This window comes from Sinohyriopsis cumingii, chromosome 5, assembly GCF_028554795.1.
Source record: "Sinohyriopsis cumingii isolate HCF-2022 chromosome 5, ASM2855479v2, whole genome shotgun sequence".
Classification (NCBI taxonomy): Eukaryota; Metazoa; Mollusca; class Bivalvia; order Unionida; family Unionidae; genus Sinohyriopsis; species Sinohyriopsis cumingii.
In genome coordinates, this window is record NC_142965.1 from 50,993,881 (window position 1) to 51,020,007 (window position 26,127).

The 26,127-nt window shown below is 34.2% G+C and overlaps 1 protein-coding gene across 5 annotated transcripts in view; it reads right to left on the bottom strand.

Annotated features, from left to right (window-relative positions):
* LOC149799150 (ankyrin repeat and MYND domain-containing protein 1-like) overlaps positions 1-26,127 on the bottom strand; it is an 87,033-nt gene that overhangs the window by 19,380 nt on the left and 41,526 nt on the right. For 3 of the 5 annotated variants that reach the window (XM_089958275.1, XM_089958274.1, XM_089958279.1), the window contains exons 9-15: positions 24,481-24,582; positions 23,102-23,209; positions 18,978-19,109; positions 15,754-15,861; positions 14,269-14,434; positions 11,148-11,352; positions 9,572-9,661 (exon numbers count right to left, since the gene is read on the bottom strand). In XM_089958275.1, the coding sequence (XP_089814401.1) occupies positions 9,572-9,661; positions 11,148-11,352; positions 14,269-14,434; positions 15,754-15,861; positions 18,978-19,109; positions 23,102-23,209; positions 24,481-24,582 (911 nt within the window). Of the gene's footprint in view, positions 1-6,404; positions 6,438-9,571; positions 9,662-11,147; positions 11,353-14,268; positions 14,435-15,753; positions 15,862-18,977; positions 19,110-23,101; positions 23,210-24,480; positions 24,583-26,127 lie in introns of all 5 variants that reach the window. The other 2 variants (XM_089958276.1, XM_089958277.1) reach the window with 2 other exon arrangements.

Below are 26,127 nucleotides of genomic sequence, written 5' to 3' on the forward strand. Positions count from 1 at the left end.
ATTATATCACACACTATCAGATCTGTCATTAGATAATGTGCTATCAGATCTGCCATTACATCACACACTATCAGATCTGCCATTACATCACACACTATCGGATCTGCCATTACATAAAACACCATCAGATCTGTCATTAGATAATGTGCTATCAGATCTGCCATTACATCACACACTGTCAGATCTGCCATTACATCACACACTATCAGATCTGCCATTACATCACACACTGTCAGATCTGCCATTACATCACACACTATCAGATCTGCCATTACATCACACTGTCAGATCTGCCATTACATAACACACCATCAGATCTGCCATTACATCACACACTGTCAGATCTGCCATTACATCACACCATCAGATCTGCCATTACATCACACTGTCAGATCTGCCATTACATCACACTGTCAGCTCTGCCATTACATCACACACTGTCAGATCTGCCATTACATCACACTGTCAGATCTGCCATTACATCACACACTGTCAGATCTGCCATTACATCACACTGTCAGATCTGCCATTACATCACATTGTCAGATCTGCCATTACATCACACACAGTCAGATCTGCCATTACATCACACACAGTCAGATCTGCCATTACATGTCACACCATCAGGTCTGCCATTTCATCGAACACCATCAGGTGTGTCATTACATAATGCAATATTATATCTGCCATTATGCAGTATGGTATCAGATCAAAGTCAGATCTGCCATTACATAATGAGCCGTCAAATCTACCATTACATAATGCAGTGTTACATCAACCATCACATAATGCACTATCAGATTTACCATTACATAACACAGTATTACATCTACCATTACCATTACATAATGCAGTATTACATCAACCAATACATAATGCGCTATCAGATTTACCATTGCATAATGCAGTATTACATCTACCATTACATAATGCACCATCAGTGTTACGTGTATCTAATTTAATTCATATTTATTTTAATTTAATTGTTTGTCAGTTTTAGATTTTTTATTCTATTATATGCTATTATAATGTAAATTTATTCACTGGAGATGATATTTTTCCAGAAAATCAGTTGACCTGAATCATTCTTTCGTAAACACCAGGTGTTGATCTAATTCCTGACATTGTTTCAGAATTTATAGCAAACATTCGTAAACAAATTCTATTTTATTTCAAAATGATTGGTTTTGTCAAGGTCATTTTTGGTGTACATGACATAAATATGATCATGTGATCCCCCCTTTTCGATTTCACAATTCTAGTTTTTCCATTCCTGCGCATTTGTTAGTTTTAGTAGAGATGCTTAGAGAGAGAGTTCTCAGTTTTGGGCTTTTTACACTGATGTCAAGTTATTTAGTTGTAGCCAGATTTTGAGTTATAATTTTCTTCAGATCAGTTGGATTTCAAAAGGATTAATTCTTTTTTCTCTTGAAACATTCTGAGGAGTGTTCACTCAGACATTTTGGAAAGACATTGCTTACAAATTTAATTTGGATTTCCAACACCGGAGTGTCATTATTTGTATTTCTACAAGGAACTGTAGATAAGCACAATACTGACTACAGCATACGTCATTGTCATCTATCTTGGATTTTCCATCAGGATTCAAACTTGAAGTTATTAGAACATATATTACCAGGACTTTTGCAATTTAATTTGTGGATTATTCCTAGTTAATTTTGGATTTGATTCTTGAAACCATAAGTTCCTCTCCTTTTTTCATTTTTACATAATTTTTCAAGGGAAATAAATTTGTTAAATTTTAAAAAGCTTGTTGTTTTCACTCTTTCTGTGTTACTGTTTATTTGAGCCTAAACACATGACATCAGATTTACCATTACATAATGTGCTATCAGATTTACCATTAGATACTGTGCTATCAGATTTACCATTACATAATGTGCTATCAGATTTACCATTAGATACTGTGCTATCAGATTTACCATTACATAATGTGCTATCAGATTTACCATTAGATACTGTGCTATCAGATTTACCATTACATAATGTGCTATCAGATTTACCATTAGATACTGTGCTATCAGATTTACCATTACATAATGCAGTATTACATCCATCATTACATAAAGCATCATCAGATCTACCATTACATAATGCACTTCTATCAGATCGGAGGCTAAACACTGGATCTGCCATATCAGGGTCTACACTGTTCGTTATACTTACAATTTCCAGAAAACAGCATAGAACCTGATCAGCCAACACAATATGCTATGGCAGGTATAGGTCTACACTGTATTGCACAGGGCTGCAGCTTTGTATATGGAGCAGTATGATATACCAATAAATAACCAAGTTTTCTCTGATGCTGAAGTCACATGTAAATTCTTCTAATTTAATATGTTAATTTTATACAAAACCAGTAATGTAAGGAACATGATTAGCATGTCTGTTGAGATTCATGCTGATGAAATGTGATAAATTTCCATTACTGTCCCTTCATCACTGTCACACCAAACATTATTGACTTTTCCCCCAAGTTTAAGGAAAATAATCAATTCATTAATCTGAATATTATGGATGAATTACTTATTTACATAATGAAATTACATAATATTATGGATGAATTACCTATTTACATAATGAAATTACATAATATGGATGAATTACCTATTTATATAATGAAATTACATAATATTATGGATGAATTACTTATTTACATAATGAAATCAGATAATATTATGGACGAATTACCTATTTATATAATGAAATTACACAATATTATGGATGAATTACTTATTTACATAATGAAATTACATAATATTATGGATGAATTACCTATTTACATAATGAAATCAGATAATATTATGGATGAATTATCTATTTATATAATGAAATTACATAATATTATGGATGAATTACTTATTTATATAATGAAATCACATAGCACTAAGGATGAATAACCTATTTATATAATGAAATTACATAATATTATAGATTACCTATTTATAATGAAATTACATAATATTATGGATGAACTACCTAATTATATAATGGAATTACATAATGTATGGATGAATTTCCTATTTACATAATACATGTAATATGTGATACAAGGCAATAGATTTGTGTGCATGAAACTACTAGCAGTGCATCAATGACGTATCATGATGATATTATAGTGTTTTGGATGGTGAAGCTGTCTATCCTCTAATACTACCATGTATGTCAAGAGAATTTGTATTATTAAAATGCCTATTTCAAAAACAATTTGGACACAATTATGCCTGACCTTAAATTTTCCTAGGATATGAGTTTGTGACAATTAAATTTCTGCAGTGATCAGTTACAATGTCTACCCATGTTTATAAATGATCACATGTTGACAATGTATCCCAATGGTCACATGTCTAAAGTGTCTACCAATGGTCATGTATCTACTATTTCTACCAATGATCATGTGTCTACAATGTCTACAAATTGTCACATGTCTACAATGTCCACCAATTGTCACATGTCTACAATGTCTACCAATGGTCAGATGCCTATAGTGTCTATCAATGGTCATGTGTCTACACTGACTACCAATGGTCATGTCTACACTGTCTACCAAATGGCTATATGTCTAAAATGTCTGGCAACTGTCACATGTCTACAGTGTCTACCAACGGTCATGTGTCTACACTGTCTGCCAATGGTCATGAGTCTACACATAATCATGTGTCTATGTCTACCAATGTTCACATCTCTAAAATGTCTACAAATCATCATGTGTCTGCAATGACCACCAATGGTCATGTGTCTATAATGACTACCAATGGTCATGTGTCTACAATGACTACCAATGGTCATGTGTCTACAATGACTACTAATAGTCATGTGTCTACAATGCCTACCAATGGTCATGTGTCCACAATGACTACCAATGATCATGTGTCTACAATGACTACCAATGGTCGTGTGTCTATAATGACTACCAATGGTCATGTGTCTACAATGACTACCAATGGTTTTTTGTCTACATTGACTACTAATGATCATGTTCTACAATGACTACCAGCTGTCATGTATCTAAAATGTCTACAATGGTCATGTATCTACAATGACTACCAATGGTCATGTCGAAAATGTGCTTTTACTTTCTTACTAATATGCTGAATGTTTAATCTATTTTTTTAAAAGGTGCACAGTGTTGAAAAATATATTCAGATGGAAATAGTGAATTGTAAAGTTCAGTATTTATAACTGTCTAATTTCTCACTATTTATCATAATGCCCTAAAATCTCAACTACAAGTTCATGAGAAAGTATATTTATGTATAAATAGACATGTAAAACAATTTCAGAGATAAATCTTGCCTACTTGGAAAAATGTTTAAAGACACTGAAATTACTCTGATTTAAGGTCAGATAGCTAGTCTATGCCCCTGGAGGTGAGAAGAAAGTCAACAGAAAACTGGTTTCATCTGAGACACTAGATATATTAAAAGTGAAGGTATAAATTATGTCCATTCACCCTGTGGTCTCTACCACTGCCAAGTGAAATGCATGCAACCACATCTTTCTTGAATGTAGAGGTTCTTCACCTAAACGTTTTATGACAAGCATCATACCCCACAATTCCTAAATACTTAAGTTTCTTTATGCCATCTGTATTATGTCAAAACAAATAAAGTTATTTCTCAATGCCATTTTCAAACATTTTACAGATACTGCTGCATAAATCTTTCTGGAGTAAATCCTTTTAAAAATGTGTAAGAAGTTGCTATAATGGCAACCGAGTGGACGAGATGAATGGTCAGGGGACATAACAAAGCATCCATTTTAAAAAAAGTGTTTTTCCATTGACTAACTTCTCATCTCAAAAGTCAAGAGTTCACATGCTATCAGCCTCTCAAAGAGGACAAAATTAAAATATTTTGGCATGGCCAATTTTCAGACTTACTCTTATCCAGCAGAAAGTTCATAAATGTCAAAACATACTGCCAATCTTTTAACGTGTACAATTTTTTTTTACAATTTGTTTGCTAAATACATCTTATCAAAAGAAAAAAAATATAGTTACTATCAACAAATATAAGGAAAAATGTACAAATGCCTTACTCATGGCATGCATGTCAATACTAACAGTGAGAACAAGGAACAAAATTCTCATGCATTTCATGCAAAGTTCGGACTAGATTTAGTGGAGAACAATTAGCGTGTAAAACATAATGTCTAAGTCAGAGGCAATTTCAAACCACTCTTTACTGTAACTTGTTCAAAACTGCTATTTTCTTGTTACAAAATTTATTCTGGAAGTAATGAGATTTAAATCAAATTTTATCAAAGTCTGCAACGATGGTTAGTTTTTGGACACATAACATGATTTGTCACAAGTAGGAAATATGCAAATTAAGACTATGTTACACTGTCAAGATAGTGATTCATGCAAGAAACGATGAAATCAAATGACTGATACAATGAGTACTGAAATAAGGTTTTTAAATTCATTAATCAGTAAATTTAACATTAAAGTAACGATAACATGAAATCCTAACGTCAGCGATACTCAACATTTTGTTGTGAGCAATAATATCTTCTAAATACCAAGTGCAGTTTGCACAACCAGCTTAATTTTGCCCAAAAAATTGTCATCATAAAAATAACTACACAATATGAAACATCGTTTTTAACTTGCACCCTTTTTCTTTTGCAAATTAACTATAACGTAAATCTTAATGCGTGAAATCAAACAGTAAAGGAGGTAAACATTTTGTGCACAATTATCATTGTGGAATAAATAGGTTATGATACTGCTGATCATTTTTATGTGAACTAAGTTTACATGCAGCTATTAAGTAAAATTATTGAATTTTCCAGTACACACTGTGGTACACATTCTGTAAGAAAAGGGCATTAAAATGTATTTGATACTGTGCTTGAATTATTTGTTCCATACATACTTGTGTATATGTTGAATCCAGCTGCAAAAACAGTTTTACATAGACCCTGATCTGCCACTGCATAATGCACTGCCAGATCAGGGTCTTTGTTCTTTGTTCTCTTGATTACTTCTAACAAACTGCACAGATCCAGATCTGCCAGTGTATTATGCAATGGCAGATCTGGGGCTGTGCATTTTGCAGCTGGACATATAACCAAATACATTCCATGCAAGGATGACAATATTTTCAGTTCCAAAAGTGGCAATATGTTGGTTTTTTTCCTTATGGTACCAAAAAGTCACTATAACAAATTGAGATTTCCTCGGGTATGGTTACAAAATATGGCAACTTTTGCTGCCTGTGTATTTTGACTTAATGTTTATTTTTTTTACTGTTTGGAATGACTATAGAATATAAGAAGATATGTTTGCTCATTTCAGTGAACATGAACATAGTTAATATTTGAAACACAGACTTTGTTAGAGAGTATTAACAGCTAATGTTAATTTATCTAACCGTACTGTCCCCAATACAATGACAGAATAGAAACTGCAAATTGAAACAACATGTGTGATTAAATACATGTAATATATAGGTTACATAAATTTTTGGAGGTTTTTGTGCTTCAGTAATATAAGTCTAATGCTGAAGATAGCCTAGTATTATTTGCAATATGATATTTATTAATATAGCTGTCAGATCTAGAGATATACAAATGTATCATATATAAGTGAAATATTGCAATTAAAACTTTAATCCACCACAGTGTAAAAAGTTTATAAAATAAACCTGCTACTGTTTTTTTTTTTACAAAAAAAACCCAACAAACTACCAGTAATACTGCAAATCAACCTCCATTCAAAATGGTTATTGAATTCTGAGGTTTCACGATGCCACCCCACCCCACCCAACCCCCAAATCAAGCCTGCATTTAATTTCATGCATTTGTTACCATTTGTAAATATATTTTCTATCAAATGCATATCTGTACCTATTCAGTGTCATAGATGAAATCCTCTCAGACTCTCATAAATAACATGTTAAAAATAAAACTGACGATGCTATACATTCATTCTAAAGCTAGTTTAAAGGACAAAGAAAACTGTGAAGACAGAATTGTATTGAATTAAACTGATAATTTCAGAATGTCAGATGATGATTAGCATATGAGAATGAGCGAGACAGATGTGACTGGTGTATGATCTCTAGGACTGACAAAATGCCTAACTAAGTGTACCCACTTTAAATTTGCATTTTGTTCGTTATATCCTAATATTTAAAACTATCATATCTTACTTCACAGCATCAATAATACTTCTCAGCAGAATTTTGTTTTGAAAGTTTAAAAATTAACGTCCATGTTTGGTATGATGAAATAGCTCCTCTGAAACCTAACCTTGCAGAAAAAATCATGCATGAAAATGGGTACAATAATATCCATTACTTATCATTAGTGAAGTAAGCTTGTGTCAGCCATCCCTAGTATTCAAGATCGCTTTCCATACTTAACTGGTGAACTGATTGTATTAAGAACCAATTTTTTAAGTATCCAGTATGGAACAATTTTTCCAAATATTTTTTTTCACTGTACACTTTATTTTCAACATCCAGGATTCATTGATTACTTCATATTTTCCCCCCATTTCTTTCAAGGATATTCATAAAATCTCACATAAATAAATGGTACAGTCAGCTGAAGGTTGAATATGATTGGACTCGAAACAGAAGTAGACATGCTAACTCTAACAAGACATTGTCACTGTATCGGCTGATATTTTTCCACAAGTTAGACTACTTTGCATGAATGTAAAACAAAATATAATGCACTGCAATTGTCCACTTGGAACAAATGTATTTGAAAAGTCCAGAAGTGTGATCTGGAGAATCTAAGGTAACATTATGTTCAACTAAAAAATTTACAAAGTTCACTTAAACAAGGGGTCTCATACTCAAACCACTCTGAGGGTTGCATGACGGCATTTTCGATGGCCAAAGGGCCACACCACCTTTGTTATCTCTCATGACATCTTGTGATGCCAATCATTTTGTGGGACACAGGATTTGGCTTGGCAGGCTGATATTTTTCCACAAGTTAGACTACTTTGCATGAATGTATAACAAAATATAATGCACTGCAATTGTCCACTTGGAACACATGTATTTGAAAAGTCCAGAAGTGTGATCTGGAGAATCTAAGGTAACATTATGTTCAACTAAAAAATTTACAAAGTTCACTTAAACAAGGGGTCTCATACTCAAACCACTCTGAGGGTTGCATGAGGGCATTTTCGATGGCCAAAGGGCCACACCACCTTTGTTATCTCTCATGACATCTTGTGACGCCAATCATTTTGTTGGACACAGGATTTGGCTTGGCAGGCTGCATGTGGCCTGCATGCTGCGTGTTTGAGACCTCTGATTTAGACCTTAATGAAATTTAGTTCAGGTTAAAAAACTGCAGTTCCAAATCCCACTGACGTCAATGGCTTCTTGCTAGACTGAGTAACATGATGTTATCTTCGTTAAATTACATGCTGTGGTGGCAATCATCTTTTCTGCCATGACCCATACTCAAATCAACATGACATCATGCCCTATAAACATCACTGTAGTTGCTTTTTCCAAGAATCTGAATACCTACTTGTTTTAACACTTCTGTGCTGATTATGAGAACTTTTTAAGGGGCTGATTGTCCCTATCACCTTTAACATTGGTTTCATTTGTTGGACCTTTCTATAAGCACAAGTTTGATCTTGCAGACATTCTGCATCAAAAAAAGGCTGATTAAAGCATCTGAGGTACTCCTGTACAGACAGTCTGGTTACCTGACCAACTCTATTGAATCCAATATGAAAACCTGGATCCAGACTAACCTGGACTAGCCATCAGCAGAACTTGACTGCAATGACTGTATTTTTGTATTTTTTGCTATTATTCCATTAGTACATAATGTCTACAATGACTACCAATGGTCATGTGTCTAGAACAACTACCAATGGTCATGTGTCCACAATGACTACCAATGGTCATGTGTCTACAATGACTACCAATGATAATTTCATTAAGTCTTAAGGTGAAATCATAAGGAATGGCAGGTCTGTAGAAGCCATCACAAATATCTGCACTTTAAAGAAAAAAAATATTCTTACTTCCCATCTCCACCACCCACCACATCCAAACTCCCCTCCCATTCTCAGAGATGGAATTGTGTTTTGTACCTTTCAATGGCACCTATTCTTCCATTCAAAACATTACACCAAATATGATCACCCTCTCTCAATCCATGTAGATGGAGCTCATGTAAGAAGGTGACATACATGTGGGCACAGACACATGGAAGGACAATAACAAATCACAAAATATCTGCATACGTGTGTGTGTGTGTGTGCAGAACACTTAAGAATACAGATGTTGCCAAGAAAGTTATAATGTAATATTAATGTGATATTCATATCTCCCTTTTTGACAATATTGGTGAGACAAAAACATGAATCTTTTATCTGCATGATGTTGAAATTTAGCACTGACCAAAGTAAACTTCCTCTATGGGTCATCTTGAATATAAATGAATGACACAAGCTTTCAACCTACACCAGTGCGCTTCTACAGAATAAGTACTAGTACCAGTTTCTATACAGAAATGACATAAGACGAATACATAAAGCTGCATGATCAAGTCAAACCTGACTGGTACACGTTGTCTTTTTTTTGATTGTGCAATTATGTGCCTTCGTGAGTCAGATGTACTGGTAGTGATGACTTCAGAAAATGGTCTAAAATAAGTTTCCACAATACAAACAGTTAACAATGATCATTACCCTAAAACTTACAAACAGTATTTTATTTCATGGAGTCTTCCCTGAATTGGACCCTCTATAAACTAAAAAACAGCATTTTATTTCATGGAATCATCCCTGAACAGGACCATCTATAAATTTACAAACAGCATTTTATTTCATGCAATCTTTCTTGAACTGGACCCTCTACAAGCAAGCTTCCTCTTCTGGCTCATTACATTTTATAAATCTCAATGTATGGCTTTTCAAAGTATAATGAATCCTTTTTAAACAGCTACCTATATTATGTGGCCAGAATGGTTGGTCCTGACAGTGCCTGCTTTTAGGGAAATTAGTATAATCTTGTAAGTGACACACAAACACTTGTACAGCCAATCCAGTGTTGCTAATATATTTTCAATTAGATAATTCATAATTACAATATATACTCGCTTACAAGATGAGTCCAACGGCACACATCCATATTTGCCATTGCATAATGCGCTGGCTGATCTGATTCTGTGCAGTTTGTTAGGAGCAATCGGTAGAACAAACAACACAGACCTAATCTGTAGGCATATTATGCTACGGCAGATCAGGATCTTTATTGTTTGCAATTTGACTTGATTTAAAAGCATCATTATACAGTAGAGTACCCAAGTACTTTACATTTTACTTTCACTGTAATGTTTCTAAAACCTTTCAAGCTGCCTTCAACATGTCCAACAAAAACTATTTTCTTACAACCATACACACAATCTGGTGCTGAATATGAAGCTTAAAAGGCAAACACCCCTGTGGACTAATGAATGCAGAATATGCCTGATGCAGCCCGCCCCCACACTGTATGTTATAAGTGACAAATGGAGTCAACTCTTTTAGCATTCTTTGTTTCATGCTCCAGGTGAGAAAATCCTGGATTTTTAAGATAAAAAAAAAATGACTTTGCATCTAATCCTGAATTTTTAAAACAGTGACGTTTATGCAGTTAAGGAATTGTATCCTTTTTGTGCCTTTGCTTTCTATACCTTTTTTCTGGTAACTAAATTTACTCAGCACCATACAGCCAGGATAGTGAAGATATGCCATTAAACCCTATATATGCAAATATGAATATATTAAACAACATAACCTGAAGAAAAAAAATCTTAAATTTTCATACCATGAACTTTACGTTACAGGAAAATATGTAGTTGCTTGATTTCAATGTATAAAAATGCCACTCATTATTTTATGAGTTAAAACATTCTTATAATAATTAAAGACACCTACTCTATTCAAGCTGTCTGCACGTCTTCCTTATATACTTTCATGACTTTTTATATTTCATGTGATCGTAAGTAATATTCTTATTTCAAAATAAGACTTTTATCAATTTTATGTCCTACTGACTTTGTGGCACTAAAACATTCATTATTAATTATCAAATGAAGTAAAGTGCTCTGCTGATCAGGTTACAAAACTGAAGAGTTTTAATATGTACCTTGGTGGAAGGGTAACAATATCCTCTTGTTCCGTTGCTAATTTTGGGGAGTCGCCTGACACCATGGCAGGTACCAGAGCTGACTCAAAAGTTACAATATGTCCCTCTGCTGCCTCCTTCTCACGCAGAAACTTTGGTTTTCGGGCATCTGGGGGAAGGGGAGCACCAGCACCAATGTATACAAAGTTTGCACTATTACTGGCACCTGCAAAGGGAGGTAATTCATGGCAATACTTAATTTGAACTCTTATAGATAAAATACAAAATAAATGTAGTTTTGATAGCTAGAACGAACAAAAAATAATAAGTACCAGATCTACTTAACATAATCTTTTTACTGAATGAATGCTATTCACTCCAGTAATACCATCTCTAAAAATTATCTATGACAATAATTTTTATATAGAGTAGTCATGTTAAAACAAATAATGGATTATAAATGACATGAAGTTAATTCTGTTATCACAAACAAATGAAAGAGTGAAGCATACTTTACAAAAAACAATTCAGACACATCATGAAAATATTTTAAAACGCAACAAAATCAACATGCATATGAATGCAAATACAAGTGTGTGAAACTATGTATCTATTAGATCTTCTAGAAATCAGAATACTGCTAGCTGTTCCTATGTCAACATATTGTCCATCAGACGGATTTACGTCACTATATCTTATTTTTACTGACATAGTGTCTTCAGTCTGTTATGGGATAAAAGTATCTATCATATGCACTGTATGGTGTGAAATTTTCAGAGGAAGCATTAGAATTCTCCCTTAAGTTCGTTTATTTCTGCTATAATTTCTCTGTCTTCCTTTCTAAGCTCTTGCTGTTAGGTGTTTCTGACTCTCTCTAATGCTAATTCAAGCATTTGCTTTGGGACAATAACATTTTATTTTTCTCCAATATACTCTTATGTATAGAATATTTCTTCAAGGATTTTTCTTCAATAGACATAGCATATAAAATGTAATTTACAGCAAAGAATTTTAATGGGGGAGGGGGAAAACTAATATATAATTTTAATACTACAATACTTACCTGCTACTACAGCGCTGCTAACTTTTCTGGGACATCAAGTCCCCAGTCCAAGTTAAATATTACCACCTCTAATTAGTAACTGGGGACCCTGGTTTGAAAAGAACATGAACCTGGTCTGATTCATTAGTCAAAGCCAACATACAGAATACCTTCCTCTTTTGACCGAGAAAACAGTACAACAGAGTGGGAGAAGGGAATCTTTTTGATAGTAGCAGATAAATATTAAACAATGCAAATTTAATTGTTCCCCTGCCCCCATTACATTTTAATAGCAGTAATACATTGCCTATTATCAATATATGGCTGAATTTCTCATTCTTGAGGAAGGCTGATCATCTCAAACAAAAACTGGTATAAGAAAACAATACACATAGACTTACAGTAGAAAAGTTCAGTACTGTAAGCTGGTAGATAGTTTGACCACATCCTGTGTTGTCTGGACTTGCAGTAGAAAAGTTCAGTATTGTAAGCTGGTAGATGGTTTGACCACATGCTGTGCTGTCACATTTGGACTCAATGTGTAAAGGTAGACCTGTCAACCCTGACAAGACTGTCTCAGTAAGGCAGCTGTTTTTTTCTTCCTTACGTTTGACCAGTTTTCAGTAAGATGTAACAAAATATCATAAACTGCTATTGTAAAGCTGGAACACATTTAAAAGTTCGGTATTCGAAACATGCAGCGACATTAAACATTATGTTCAAATGAAATGTCTGTAAAGTACACGAAGACCTTATTAGTACAGTTGCACAAACTTCAGTTCCTACTCATCCCAATGGCTTGTTGCTATCTCTCAACCTGACATAATTCTTTGAAATTTTTTTCCATTTCACATGACAACAGAAATCATATCTCCTGCCATGAGACATACTGAAATTGGCATGTGATGTCCAATAAATGTAATTGTGTCCCTCTCTGCTTTTATTCACAAGAATCTGAATATTCTTTTTTATTCTTCTGTGCTGAATATTAACACCTTTTAAGAGGCTCATTTTCCCTCTCCTCTGATGCCACCAGACAGAGCATACGGGATCCTTGGCCTTTTAGTAATCTCCAAATCATGGAGGAGTTGGGAGTTAACTTCCCTAGAAATAGAAGGGATCCAGATTCCTTGTGGGAATGGATGGAATCATTTTGTGATGATGGGGAGGTAGCAGGGTCTTTCCTCCTCCCTTGAATAGGTGAGGTGACTTTCTGCCAAGTCCCAGACTTGACCTGTCCATAGATAACATATCAGACCTATCTGACCAAGCAAAACCAGTGCACGATCAACAGCTGGTGTATCTCACAAGGCATCATTGTGCCCGCACTTACCTACACCCTGTGACATATCAATCTCTCAAAGACAAAAAAAATATTGAAAAAAAGATAACCAGGAACCAAAGAAGAGTAGGTAAAACTTTTGATAATCTTGACTGCAAAGAAAAAAAACATTATCTCATAGTTATAACTAAACAGAAGCACTGTCTGCTGAGCAATGCTCTTCAAATTAGTAAATATAAAATGCACACAATACAAGGGTGTAGGAACAATCAATTGACACAAAAAGGAATAGAGTTGGCCAAAAGACATTTAAAAACAACAGTGAAGGCAAATTTCATTGAGTGATCTTGGCATTCATGTATCCCATATTTTGGTTTTGACTAAGGAATCAGACTGGGATCATGTTCCTGTCAATTTTGGGCCTCCAATAACTAACTGGAGAAGGGAATATTTAGCTCAGACTGGGGAGTTGGTGTCCCAGAAAAGATTTAGCAGTAATAGGCAATGCTATTACAATTTGCCTTGATAATAAGAAAGCTACTATCAAGATCTTTAGATATTTGTGAAGTCACTATCAGAATGGCATCATCAGTCACTTTCACATGGGATAGACATATTTCAAAGAGCTTTATCACACTCCTTGTTCAAGTTCAAACTCTATTTAAGGTCTATATGGGTGAACATTAAAGTCTTAATCAAAGCCGCTTCAAGATCTAACACTTTCACTATATACTCATTCATTCTGGGAATTAACCCTCTTGCCACTTGGCTTTTGAATCACCTGAATATTTATTCTATTAGCATAAGCTTTTACTTACTTCTCCTGCCCTCAGATCGTTCATGTTCATGTCTTTTTTTCTCTCTTTCTACAGCCTTGGTTCTCAAAATGTCACCCATATGTGCGAGAAGTTTACGGCGTGCATTATATGTCTCCCTTTCATCATGCGTAAGTGCGTGGTATGGCATGTATGCAATTCTCCGATCCTGTGCACGAAACAGTGACTTGGTCAGTGTGAAAATCATGCATGGTACTGACAACAGGTGTGTGTATTACATGCAGAGTAATGTAAACAATGAAAACACATGACACAAGTTAACTTAAATGTATGCTAATGTTTCATTTCATGCATCGCAAAAAAAAATGGGAGTGAACCACAATGTATGAGCTATTATTTGATTGGTGATTAAATCATTTTGTAAATATGAGCATTCAAGTCAAAAAGCAGTTGAATAGGCTATATAAGGCGATATTATTCAAAGAACAAAATAAAAATATTTAACACATTTTGAAACTTTTTTCAACCACATTCCTACTCTCAAGATGTCATTATGGATCTATATTTGGGCAGTTATAACTTTATTTGTATCTATATGCCTAAAACTGATTACCAATACCCAACTACATGATTTTTACAGTGGGGGCTACATGAAGAAACTGATTTTTTATATATAAAAATTTGTATTCCTTCAATTAAGCTGAAATTTGGCAAAATTGTTCTCAATAAAATTATTTACATTATGTAATCAATTTCAGGCAGCATGCTGAAAACAAAAGCACAAGCAAGGTGGTAAAGAAGTGATTCCTATTTATAAGTAACCAATAACTTTATACAGAAAAAAATATACATAAAACTGTCTTTTCAAAAAATAAAATACAATCTTGATAAAAAAATGCTGGAGAAAACAGAATTAATTTTTTCCCATGGTCTAAATTCAGGTAGCTCAGTTGGTTGAGTTCAGGCCATATTTTAGAATTGGCCAGATTGGTTAATATCACCACCAGAGTTTGACATTAATTCCATAAAACATAATGAACATTTATGCAAAATATAAACATACCAGAATCTATACTATAATTATACACAAGAAATTCAAGCAGAGACTTCCCTCTCCTCACTGAAAGCAGCATTTCTTTTGAATCAAAATCACAGCAAGACTGTGATTCAACTATATATATTGATTCAACAGACACTAATGTGCTCATATATAACTCTCAGATGACCATGACTTAAATAATGTACTATAATGGCAAATTTCTTTTCAGTAATAAAACTCTGGAGTCCATAAGATGGATAACTCATCTGTACAGGTTCTAAACTGACATTTTGTACATTTATAAAAAGTTATTAAAAAAAACCCATCAAACTCCACTGCTATCTGAATGGCCTATTAGGGCCAAAGCATATGGCCGGTCTGAAGAGAAAGCTGAGTTAGAGGGCTTGGTATAAGGATGATTTTCTGACTAAGTATTTGTCTCTTTCAAGTAAGACAAACATTTAATGCAATTATTTCAGGCATTATACCAGATTATATATGTAGTAAGCATAGTCCACCGCTGTTCCCACGATTCTCTTGGGCCCTATAGGAATTGGAGCAAGAATATTGCCCTCAGCTCGAATCAGTTTGTCAATCTGTAAATAAACAAGAAATGTACCAAGATACAATAGGCTTGTTAAGCTTCATTTATTAAAATGGCATTAATTTTAAGATAAGAACTAACAGTCTGCCAGCAACCTATAATAAGTGATGCGGATCTTTAAACATGAACTTGTAAGTATGGTAGCAAATGATAATACAAGATGTTGAAGGTAATGATAGGAATTTACAACTTGGATACCAACCTAAAAAGATGTGCCAACTGAATTAACTGCTAAAATTTCACACAATTAAGTGAAACTCAATAAATTACTTGTATTTTCCATACATTTCCTTTCCTTACAGAACAATTCTGTTGATGTCTGGCAATGAATATATCATTACTAATCTCTACGCTTCTTAGCTATTGCAGGCAAATTATACACTTCTGCACTTAACAAGAACTTAAGTCACATACAGATGTTTACTTGGCACTGATGGGAAACAATTTTTTTCCTCAAGCATTAATTTATCTCAAGTACAGTATTTACCATTTTTGTTGGGACACCATAAATTAATTTCTAAAATAATTGTTTGTGCACTTTATGTTCTAGGATAGATCTTTGTTGTTGAGTCTTAAGTTCTGGGACATCATTTCAATCATAATATCAAAGCATATTTGGTAAAATGATTAATAAGGGCATCACTGTAAGTCAAATTTGTGTTATATGATTTGCTGTACACTGTGTTTGATGCAATAAAAATTCTGATTTGACTCATATTTCTCATTTTCATAAGCCAGGTCTAATTCCCAAGTAATGTTTCATTAGTTACCTGCCAGCACAAAGCCCTAAGCTTGTAATGGAAGAAATTGCTTTGCTTTCCCAACCCTTTGATTGAGCTGCAAATCTGATACTTGCACAGAGCCAAGTAGTCCTATATTCGGTTAACGGTTTATTTGAACTTCCTGTAAATCAGCTCACACAACTGAAACCTTTCATTTGCGAAATATGCTTTAACTGATTTCACAGAGTGTATGATCAGAGTGTCACTTACAGAGCCCCAACTGTTCCTTTGTTTCAATTTATTTTCAAAATTCATGTGAATACCAGTAAAAACAAAATAAAGACTGGCTTCCATAAATCATCCAATTGTGTATAAAAAATTTGGCATACTTAAGAGAATCCAAAGTCAGTTTCCAGAATTGGCTTACTTTGTAAATAAAATAACCTTCACATCTGACAGACCAAGTTGAAACAATGGATTTATTTATCTCGACTAGACTAGGTGTGTTTAGTCACCACCCATACTTTATGAAATCAGCTGAACACAGGCCTTTATCCCAACATGGTCCATGACAGGAAATCAGCTGAACACAGGCCTTTATCCCAGCATGGTCCATGACAGGAAATCAGCTGAACACAGGCCTTTATCTCAACATGGTCCATGATAGGAAATCAGCTGAACAGAGGCCTTTATTCCAACATGCCCCATGACAGGAAATCAGTTGAGCACAGACCTTTATCCCAACATGCCCCATGACAGGAAATCAGATAAACACACAGCCTTATCCCAACATGCACCATGACAGGAAATCAGCTGAGCACAGACCTTTATCCCAACATACCCCATAAGAAGTAATAGGCTGCTAAAACTGACCCAAAACAACATAACTTTCTTGGAACTTACAATATGCATGCCTGGTGGTTCCGTACTCCATAACTTTGACAATTATATCATGTATCAGAAATGTATTTATATGTTTTTATGCAGTGTGATCACGTTGTTAGAGACAATGCTCTAATACAGCAAAAATAGCTCATTCTCCCTGAATGTACATACATGTGGTTGGAACATAGTTTTTGACATTTTCATCTAAGATCTACCCAAATAATGGAGTTTGCCTACCTGACTTTTGTCATGATTTACATAGTAGACAAGACGTTTACTAAAATCTGAGTTCAAGGGTTATTGCAATTTTCCATGGAAATGATTAGTTTTACATAACATTTGAGTGTGAATTAGATCAAGTTGGGATGTAAGTAAAGAGGTTTGGTAAACAAATATTTGCTTCTGTTTCATTTGGGAAACTTTGATCTATGAGTTCACAGTTGTGTTCAGATATAATTTCAGAGGAATTATTTATTAAATTATTCTTTGGAATTACAAAGTTACAAAGTGCTCATTTGGACAAAAACACTAATTTAAGATGACTCAGAACTTGTTCAAAGACATTCATGGTTGTATCATTGTGTTACATCAGGATATTCAAGACTATTGGCATTTATTTGGAACATTCTGTACTACTGGTCTTGTTATAAGACATTTAGAATTATTTGGGATTTAATTCACAATACTTTAAGTGTCTCTTAAATTTTCACTTTGTAACTTAGAACAGGGTGGTCCAGCATTTTCAACACTGTGGACCACATGGTCCAACCATGTAAAGTTCGAGGGCCATACATATAAATTATAGTAATTATACTATAATAAAAAAATTGACAAACAAATAACTGCCAGCCAACTGGTTATAAACACCTTCAAAATTGAAGATATGAATTTGAACAACAAGGCACATAACTCTGTCAAAGTGAATAGAGACAAATCCCTTAAAGAGGCACATCTATGTCTAGAAGACTGTGTTAACTCTAATTTGCATCCGGATATCTGGTTGAATAGTATATTTATCATAACAGTTGCAAGGATTGTGTGAAAATCCAAAACTAACAAGTGGCTGTTATTCCATCAAATTGGGGCTAGACAAGCTAAATTTTTCAAGGGCACACATTCATGTATAATATAACAAACAGCACTAAATTATACCCATAGGTTGCAAAGCTATACCAGTTATATAGGCACAGATGAAAAAGTTGATTACTCTATTGCTTGACCCCACATCTGAATATGGGACCAAATTACTTATATAGACACAGCATATACTGTCTACTCTGCTTCATCTCTAAGATTTATCAGACAACTGCACTGATCCGGATAAAGACCATTTTTGTTCTTTTTTATACAGTCATTTTATTCCAACAACTTCTATAGAAAATATTTTTGGCCAGATTTGTGACAAAAATGCAATGTCTCTTTATTGCTGAAGGACGCAAGACACTGATAAGAAGAAAACAAAAATCATTATTTTCTTCTCTCCATAAGACTTCATAGCTACCAGTTGAAGTCGACCCTGCAGAGTCCTCCGGTTTTCATACTCAGTGTTGGCAGAAGCACACAGGGCACTGCCCACTCCATGGGTCAGGGGCAAACTGGGGTTGGCACCAAATGACAACAGTTCATCTATTGCCTGCAAAAGTATGCATTAATTCTTGTTCAAAGCTGTTAAACTGGCAAGTAAACAGATCAAAATGCGATTCTACAATCATAACTCCTAATATATTACTGAAAATTCTTAATTATCTGCAAAAGAGATGATGTGAGTTTAAAGAGTTTCTACCATTCTAACATTTTTTCAAAGCACAATTGAAATATGCTAAAACGAGCCAAAAACATGCACATCTTTGAATGCATGCAATGCTTTTAATTACTTCCAATATACTAATATCAAACTTAAACATGCATTTCTTTCAGTGCCTGCAATACAACATCAACTTAAAACATACATTTCTTTCAGTGCCTGCAATATAACAACATCAACTTAAAACATGCAATTCTTTCAGTGCCTGCAATACAACAACATCAACTTAAAACATGCATTTCTTTCAGTGCCTGCAATTTACTGATATCAAACTTAAACATGCTTTTTAATGCCTGCAATACACTAATGCCAAAATATAACAGGCTTTATAATGCCTTCAATACACTAATATCAAACTAAAACATGCTTTTTAATGCCTACAGTATACAGATATCAAACTAAAACATGCTTTTTAATGCCTGCAATACACCAGCATCAAACTAAAACATGCTTTTTAATGCCTGCAATACACTAATACCAAACTAAAACATGCTTTTTAATGCCTTGAATACACTAATATCAAACAAAAGCATGCTTTTTAATGCATTCAATACACTAATATCAAACAAAAGCATGCTTTTTAATGCATTCAATACGCTAATATCAAACTAAAACATGCTTTTTAATGTCTGAAATACACTAATATCAAACTAAAACATGCTTTTTAATGTCTGCAATACACTAATATCAAACTAAAACATGCTTTTTAATGCCTGAAATACACTAATATCAAACTAAAACATGCTTTTTAATGCCTGAAATACACTAATATCAAACTAAAACATGCTTTTTAATGTCTGCAATACACTAATATCAAACTAAAACATGCTTTATAATACCTGCAATACACTAATATCAAACTAAAACATGCTTTTTTATGCCTGCAATACACTAGCATCAAACTAAAACATGCTTTTTAATGCCTGAAATACACTAATATCAAACTAAAACATGCTTTTTAATGCCTGCAATACACTATTTTAAACAGGCAAATCTCTGAGTGCCTGCAATACACTTACATCAGACTTAACGTGTAACTTTTAGTATATCACTGATTTATAACAAAATAGTTTTCCAAGCTCTGTATTCGCTACAACAGGTTACCAGTTCAGAGGCACATTAGAACTGGGTAGTATCCACAAATAAAACACTATTGGGCCCAGGTACCACTTTGGTAAAGTGTTTGTTTTGCAACTTTGACTTGATTCCAATTCCATGATGCAGGGACCCTATTTAAGGTCGGTTGTTTCTTTCAAGATTTCTGGTTTGCTCTGTTACTAAGGCCACATCATCCTGACATTTAAGCATTCAAGAACATGTCACTCTACTACTAAGTTCACATTACCATGACATCTCAGCCTTCAAGAACATGTCACTACTACAAAAGCCACATTACCCTGACATCTCAGACTTCAAGAACATGTCACTACTACTAAGGCCACATTACCATGACATCTCAGACTTCAAGATCATATCACTACTACAAAGGCCACATTACCCTGACATCTCAGACTTCAAGAACATGTCACTACTACTAAGGCCACATTACCATGCCATCTCAGCCTTCAAGAACATGTCACTACTACAAAAGCCACATTACCCTGACATCTCAGACTTCAATATCATATAACTACTACAAAGGCCACATTACCCTGACATCTCAGACTTCAAGATCATATCACTACTACAAAGGCCACATTACCCTGACATCTCAGACTTCAAGAACATGTCACTACTGCTAAAGCCACATTACCATGACATTTCAGCCTTCAAGAACATGTCACTACTACAAAAGCCACATTACCCTGACATCTCAGACTTCAAGATCATATCACTACTACTAAGGCCACATTATCCTAACATCTCAGCCTTCAATAAGATGTCACTTCTACTAAGGCCATATTACCCTAACATCTTATGCTTCAAGGAATGTAATATACAGTTAAATTTGTCTAGAGAGGTCTTCCATAGCAAAGGCAGAAACTAGCAGACCATTATAAGCAGGTAACCTGTAACTACAGGTAAGTGAACACTAAGCAGTATCTAAATAGGACTTCCTGTACTTGTTGTGTATGTTTAATTTACTTTTTGTACTTTACCTTTGTCCATGATTGAGGATAGAATTTTGGTGTGTACCTGTTTTTTTGTTGTTGTTGTTAGTTATAAATAGATCTTTTATTGGGTTCAAGTCCAAGATGTAGCATTAATTACAGTTTAGGAGTAATTTTCCATTAAGATGATCAAGTTTCTTCAGAAAACGTTATTGCGACAGTAGTCAAGTGGGGATGTATATAAGGTTCAGATCAACAAGATCATTCATTCCTATTTTAATCTCATTCTTTGTGGAATCACTTTCAGTTGTGTTCAGATAAAATTTGAGAGAAATAATTTATTTTAATTTTTCATTAGAATTACAAAGTGCTCACTGACATTTTGGACTAAAAGACAATTTTGTGATAATTGTAAATTCATTCAAAGACATTTTGAATTATATCTTTGTGATCCATCAAGATAACTGGTACATCAGCACTTTCTAGATTTGAATTCAATCAGAACATCACTGGAATTCATTCATTCTATACTTTTGGACCTGTGACAGAACGTTTATGACTATCTGGGATTTAATTCACAATACAGTATGTTCCTCTTATATTTTTACATAACTTAGTACAATAATTTGTCAAAATTGACGAAACTTGTTGGTTTTTGCTTTTCTGTTACTAAGATTAGGACAACAGAGCCGTACCATTCCAGAACTCTGCATTCTCTATCCTTGGTAGCCAAGGTGCTGATATGATAACCCTATCTACATCTTGGCAGATCAAACAGATATTTTAGTGCTTTGTCCTAGCAACATCTGTTGGATTTCCTGAGTTGCCACTCTTAGTATGTAATGCCAACTAACCAATAGTGTGTAACAGTGGTGCATTGTACATCCGCTGAAAAAGGTGGAGGCAGTTGACTTAAAAAGGATACCTTTGTAAATTTAAGGTCAAAAATATGACTATGTACCAGAGGGAAGTCATCACAGGGGTATTTGAGTAAAGGTATTTGTAAAACACGAACCGGCTTATTTATCAATCCATTCATGTTGTGTACTCCCCTTGTCTTGATCATGTAGGAACAGTGTTCAAATTTGAATAACTTAATTTTGATTGGATGCAATGGCTTGTTGCAACATCCAATGAAATTCACAGACCCAAAGCACAATAAATATTTGCTCAATACGCCATGGTGTAGATAGGATTATGATATCGGAACCTTGGCTAAAAAAGATAAGCTTTCTCATTATCACTTTAAGTAGCTCGATCAAAATTAAAAGTAAAAGGCTAAGTCAATACAACAATATCTAATACAACCATACAATAAAAATTGTTTGTGTTGCAAAAGTAGTCAGCTACGATGTTACAATTTTTAAAAGTTGAAGGTTTCTGAGTCAGCTGCTAGCAACTAATGAGAAGTCCATCATCTTTATATACATGTGGCTTCTATATAAAAGTTACCACTATAACAGGTCTAACTATATAATGCTGTTGGAAATTATTTTTCCACTTGAAATAAAATAGATAAGTCTGATATCTGCAAATAATGGATAGTTTATTTAGTGATGAAAGTTATTTTGCTTTATGAGCATCTCTGATTTACCTTGGTATACATCAAAGGACAAAACCACATAATTTTGGTTGACTTTGTCCTCATGTCCTGAGAAATCAACAGTTCTGATGCACAACCACAAAAGTAAATTCAGTAATTGGCAGAAAAACTCTGAAAAGTTTCTGACCTAGGTTAATTTTAGAGCATGAAAAAAGACTTGATCTTACCAGATCATTCCCACTGACAATGGCTAAAGCAAGGGGAGAGAATCCATTGCACAGCAGGTCAGGGTTTGCCCTATATTCCAATAGTAACTTTACAACTCGGCAAGCATTCTGTGAAATACAAAGATACATTGGAAGCAATATTAGCACAAAATAATTTCAAACATATCTGTTTTGGAGTGCGAAGTGAAAATCATAATGGAAAACAATAAATTTGTTCATATGGCATTAATGACTTGCCAATATAAGGCAAGTGAAGGGCAAATTTTAAGTCAAACAGGGGCGATGAATTTTATCTGAAAAGGGTGAAAATCAAACTTAACCTAGTCTTTATTAATATTAAGCCTATTACCAAATTTCAATCAATGATATCCTTCTAAAGTTATTGAGCAGAAATGAAAGATGCAACAAACAAAAAATCACAAAATGCAGGGGAAAATTTGAAAGGGTATAAATGTCCCCTCTCCATTGATATGTTTCAAGAATAACAAACACAAATGGCAGTAAAATTTACTTAAAATATTCATTAGCAAGGTCTCAACATTCAAATTACAAAAACATCTTATTGTACCTCAATTTTTTTTTCATTCATTACTTTGCTCAATATTGCAACAGCATATCTCAGAGAAAAGGCAGATGTTTTATTAAGCAGTGGCTAACAAAAATCCACTTATCTATGGCATGAACCTGCATTTATATGCAATGTTGTATTAAACTTGGAATAGAGGTCACAGTTACTCAGTTTCGGTACATAACATGTTCATCCTAAGATGTCCCAACACTGCAACTTTGCTAGTAATTGATACCTTGTCAAGGAACATTCATGGCAAAATGAACCCAGACAAGAGTTTTAAGCAATGTCGAAAAACCCATGGAAAGGAAGTCACAGTGTTTAGGTATGTGATACACATTTATGACATGATGCATTTGCATTGCTCATTTATTCTCAATAAGTGAAATGAAACAAGAGTTACAGTCTGTACAAAAATGTCCAACTCATGCACGAATGCACAGACAACAAAAATCCTGTATACTGCCCACTTCTCAAAGTAGAGACAAATTAAGTTTATATCAAAACCTTCTCAAATATGTAAAAATGATACTTAACATATATACTTGCCTATAAGTTGAGTATAATACCATTACAGTCCAACAGCAAACTGTGACAATCCATATCTGCCATTGCATAATGTGCTGGTAGATTTGGGTCTATGCAGCTTTCTAGGAGTAATCAGTAGAACAAACAACATAGTTAATGACCTACCAGTGCATTATTTGATGGCACATCAGGGTCTATGTTGTTTGCAGCTGGACTCAACTTATAGGTAAGTATATACTGGAAACATTTCGAAAACAAGAGTGGTATTTAAAGTAAGGTTTACCTTATAGTCGTCATCTCTGGCACATGCAATGTGCAATGGTGTCCTGCCTCCTAACAATTCTTGACTCTCTTTGGAAATGACATCCTTACTCCACTCTTCTTGCTGAAATTTAAGATTTATATTTGCAGTGTAAATAGAGTGTAGTAAAGTCTTGCATGAGAAAAAAAGTAGTTGATCCATTTTACAACCACATCTCAAGGATTTCATTGTACACATCAATAAATACCTGCTGTAATAGACACTTTTAAGACTGCTATAGCAAGGCATCAATTGTAATAGACACCTTTAAGTCTGCTATAGCAAGGCATCAGTTGTAATAGACACCTTTAAGTCTGCTATAGCATGGCATCAATTGTAACAGACACCTTTAAGTCTGCTATAGCAAGGCATCAATTGTAATAGACACCTTTAAGTCTGCTATAGCAAGGCATCAATTGTAATAGACACCTTTAAGTCTGCTATAGCATGGCATCAATTGTAACAGACACCTTTAAGTCTGCTATAGCATGGCATCAATTGTAACAGACACCTTTAAGTCTGCTATAACAAGGCATAAATTGTAATAGACACCTTTAAGTCTGCTATAGCAAGGCATCAATTGTAATAGACACATTTAAGTCTGCTATAGCATGGCATCAATTGTAACAGACACCTTTAAGTCTGCTACAGCAAGGCATCAATTGTAATAGACACCTTTAAGTCTGCTATAGCATGGCATCAGTTGTAACAGACACCTTTAAGTCTGCTATAGCAAGGCATCAATTGTAATAGACACCTTTAAGTCTGCTATAGCATGGCATCAATTGTAACAGACACCTTTAAGTCTGCTATAGCAAGGCATAAATTGTAATAGACACCTTTAAGTCTGCTATAGCAAGGGATCAATTGTAACAGACACCTTTAAGTCTGCTATAGCAAGGCATCAATTGTAATAGACACCTTTAAGTCTGCTATAGCAAGGCATCAATTGTAATAGGTAGAATATTCTTCAGACAATTTTGCTGCCCACTGGAAAACCAGACCAAAAATCTGTTTGCCCTGCAAAATTCTCCAATTGTCCAATTTAAAATTCTGTAAGATAATTGCAATTAATAAAAAATTACTCATTTTGTAATAAGCTTCATGTAAATAATTTTAAAAAAAGTAACAAAATATATATTCTAATTGGCCATTTTATACAAACAGCCCAAATTTTATTGATTTTTGCATCATGGCAAATATACTTGTCTTAAACCATTACCATCAAAAGTTGATTGTCTGGGTTTTAAGTCTAAGACATTTAAATACATAGCTTCGATTTTGAGCTGTCCCAAATTACCAAGGAGTGGATATTTCTACTCCTTCATTACAACTGCCTGATCTATACAAGCTTATAAGTTGAGTTCAACTTCAAACTGTACAGATATGCCATTGCTTTATTAACCAGCAATGGTAGTTTGCTTTGATGCTTTGATGTAAATGACTATAAATAAGTACATGTTTACTTGGTAATCGATGATGCTAATATTACATAGTAAAAGGTAAGAACACATGTTAGAACAAAACCAGAGACAACTCTAAATCCACTTCAGATTTTAAAAACAGTTAATTGGTTTGGATTAAGGATGCAGAACAAAGGGGTACTGGTATTACCTCCCATCAACATTC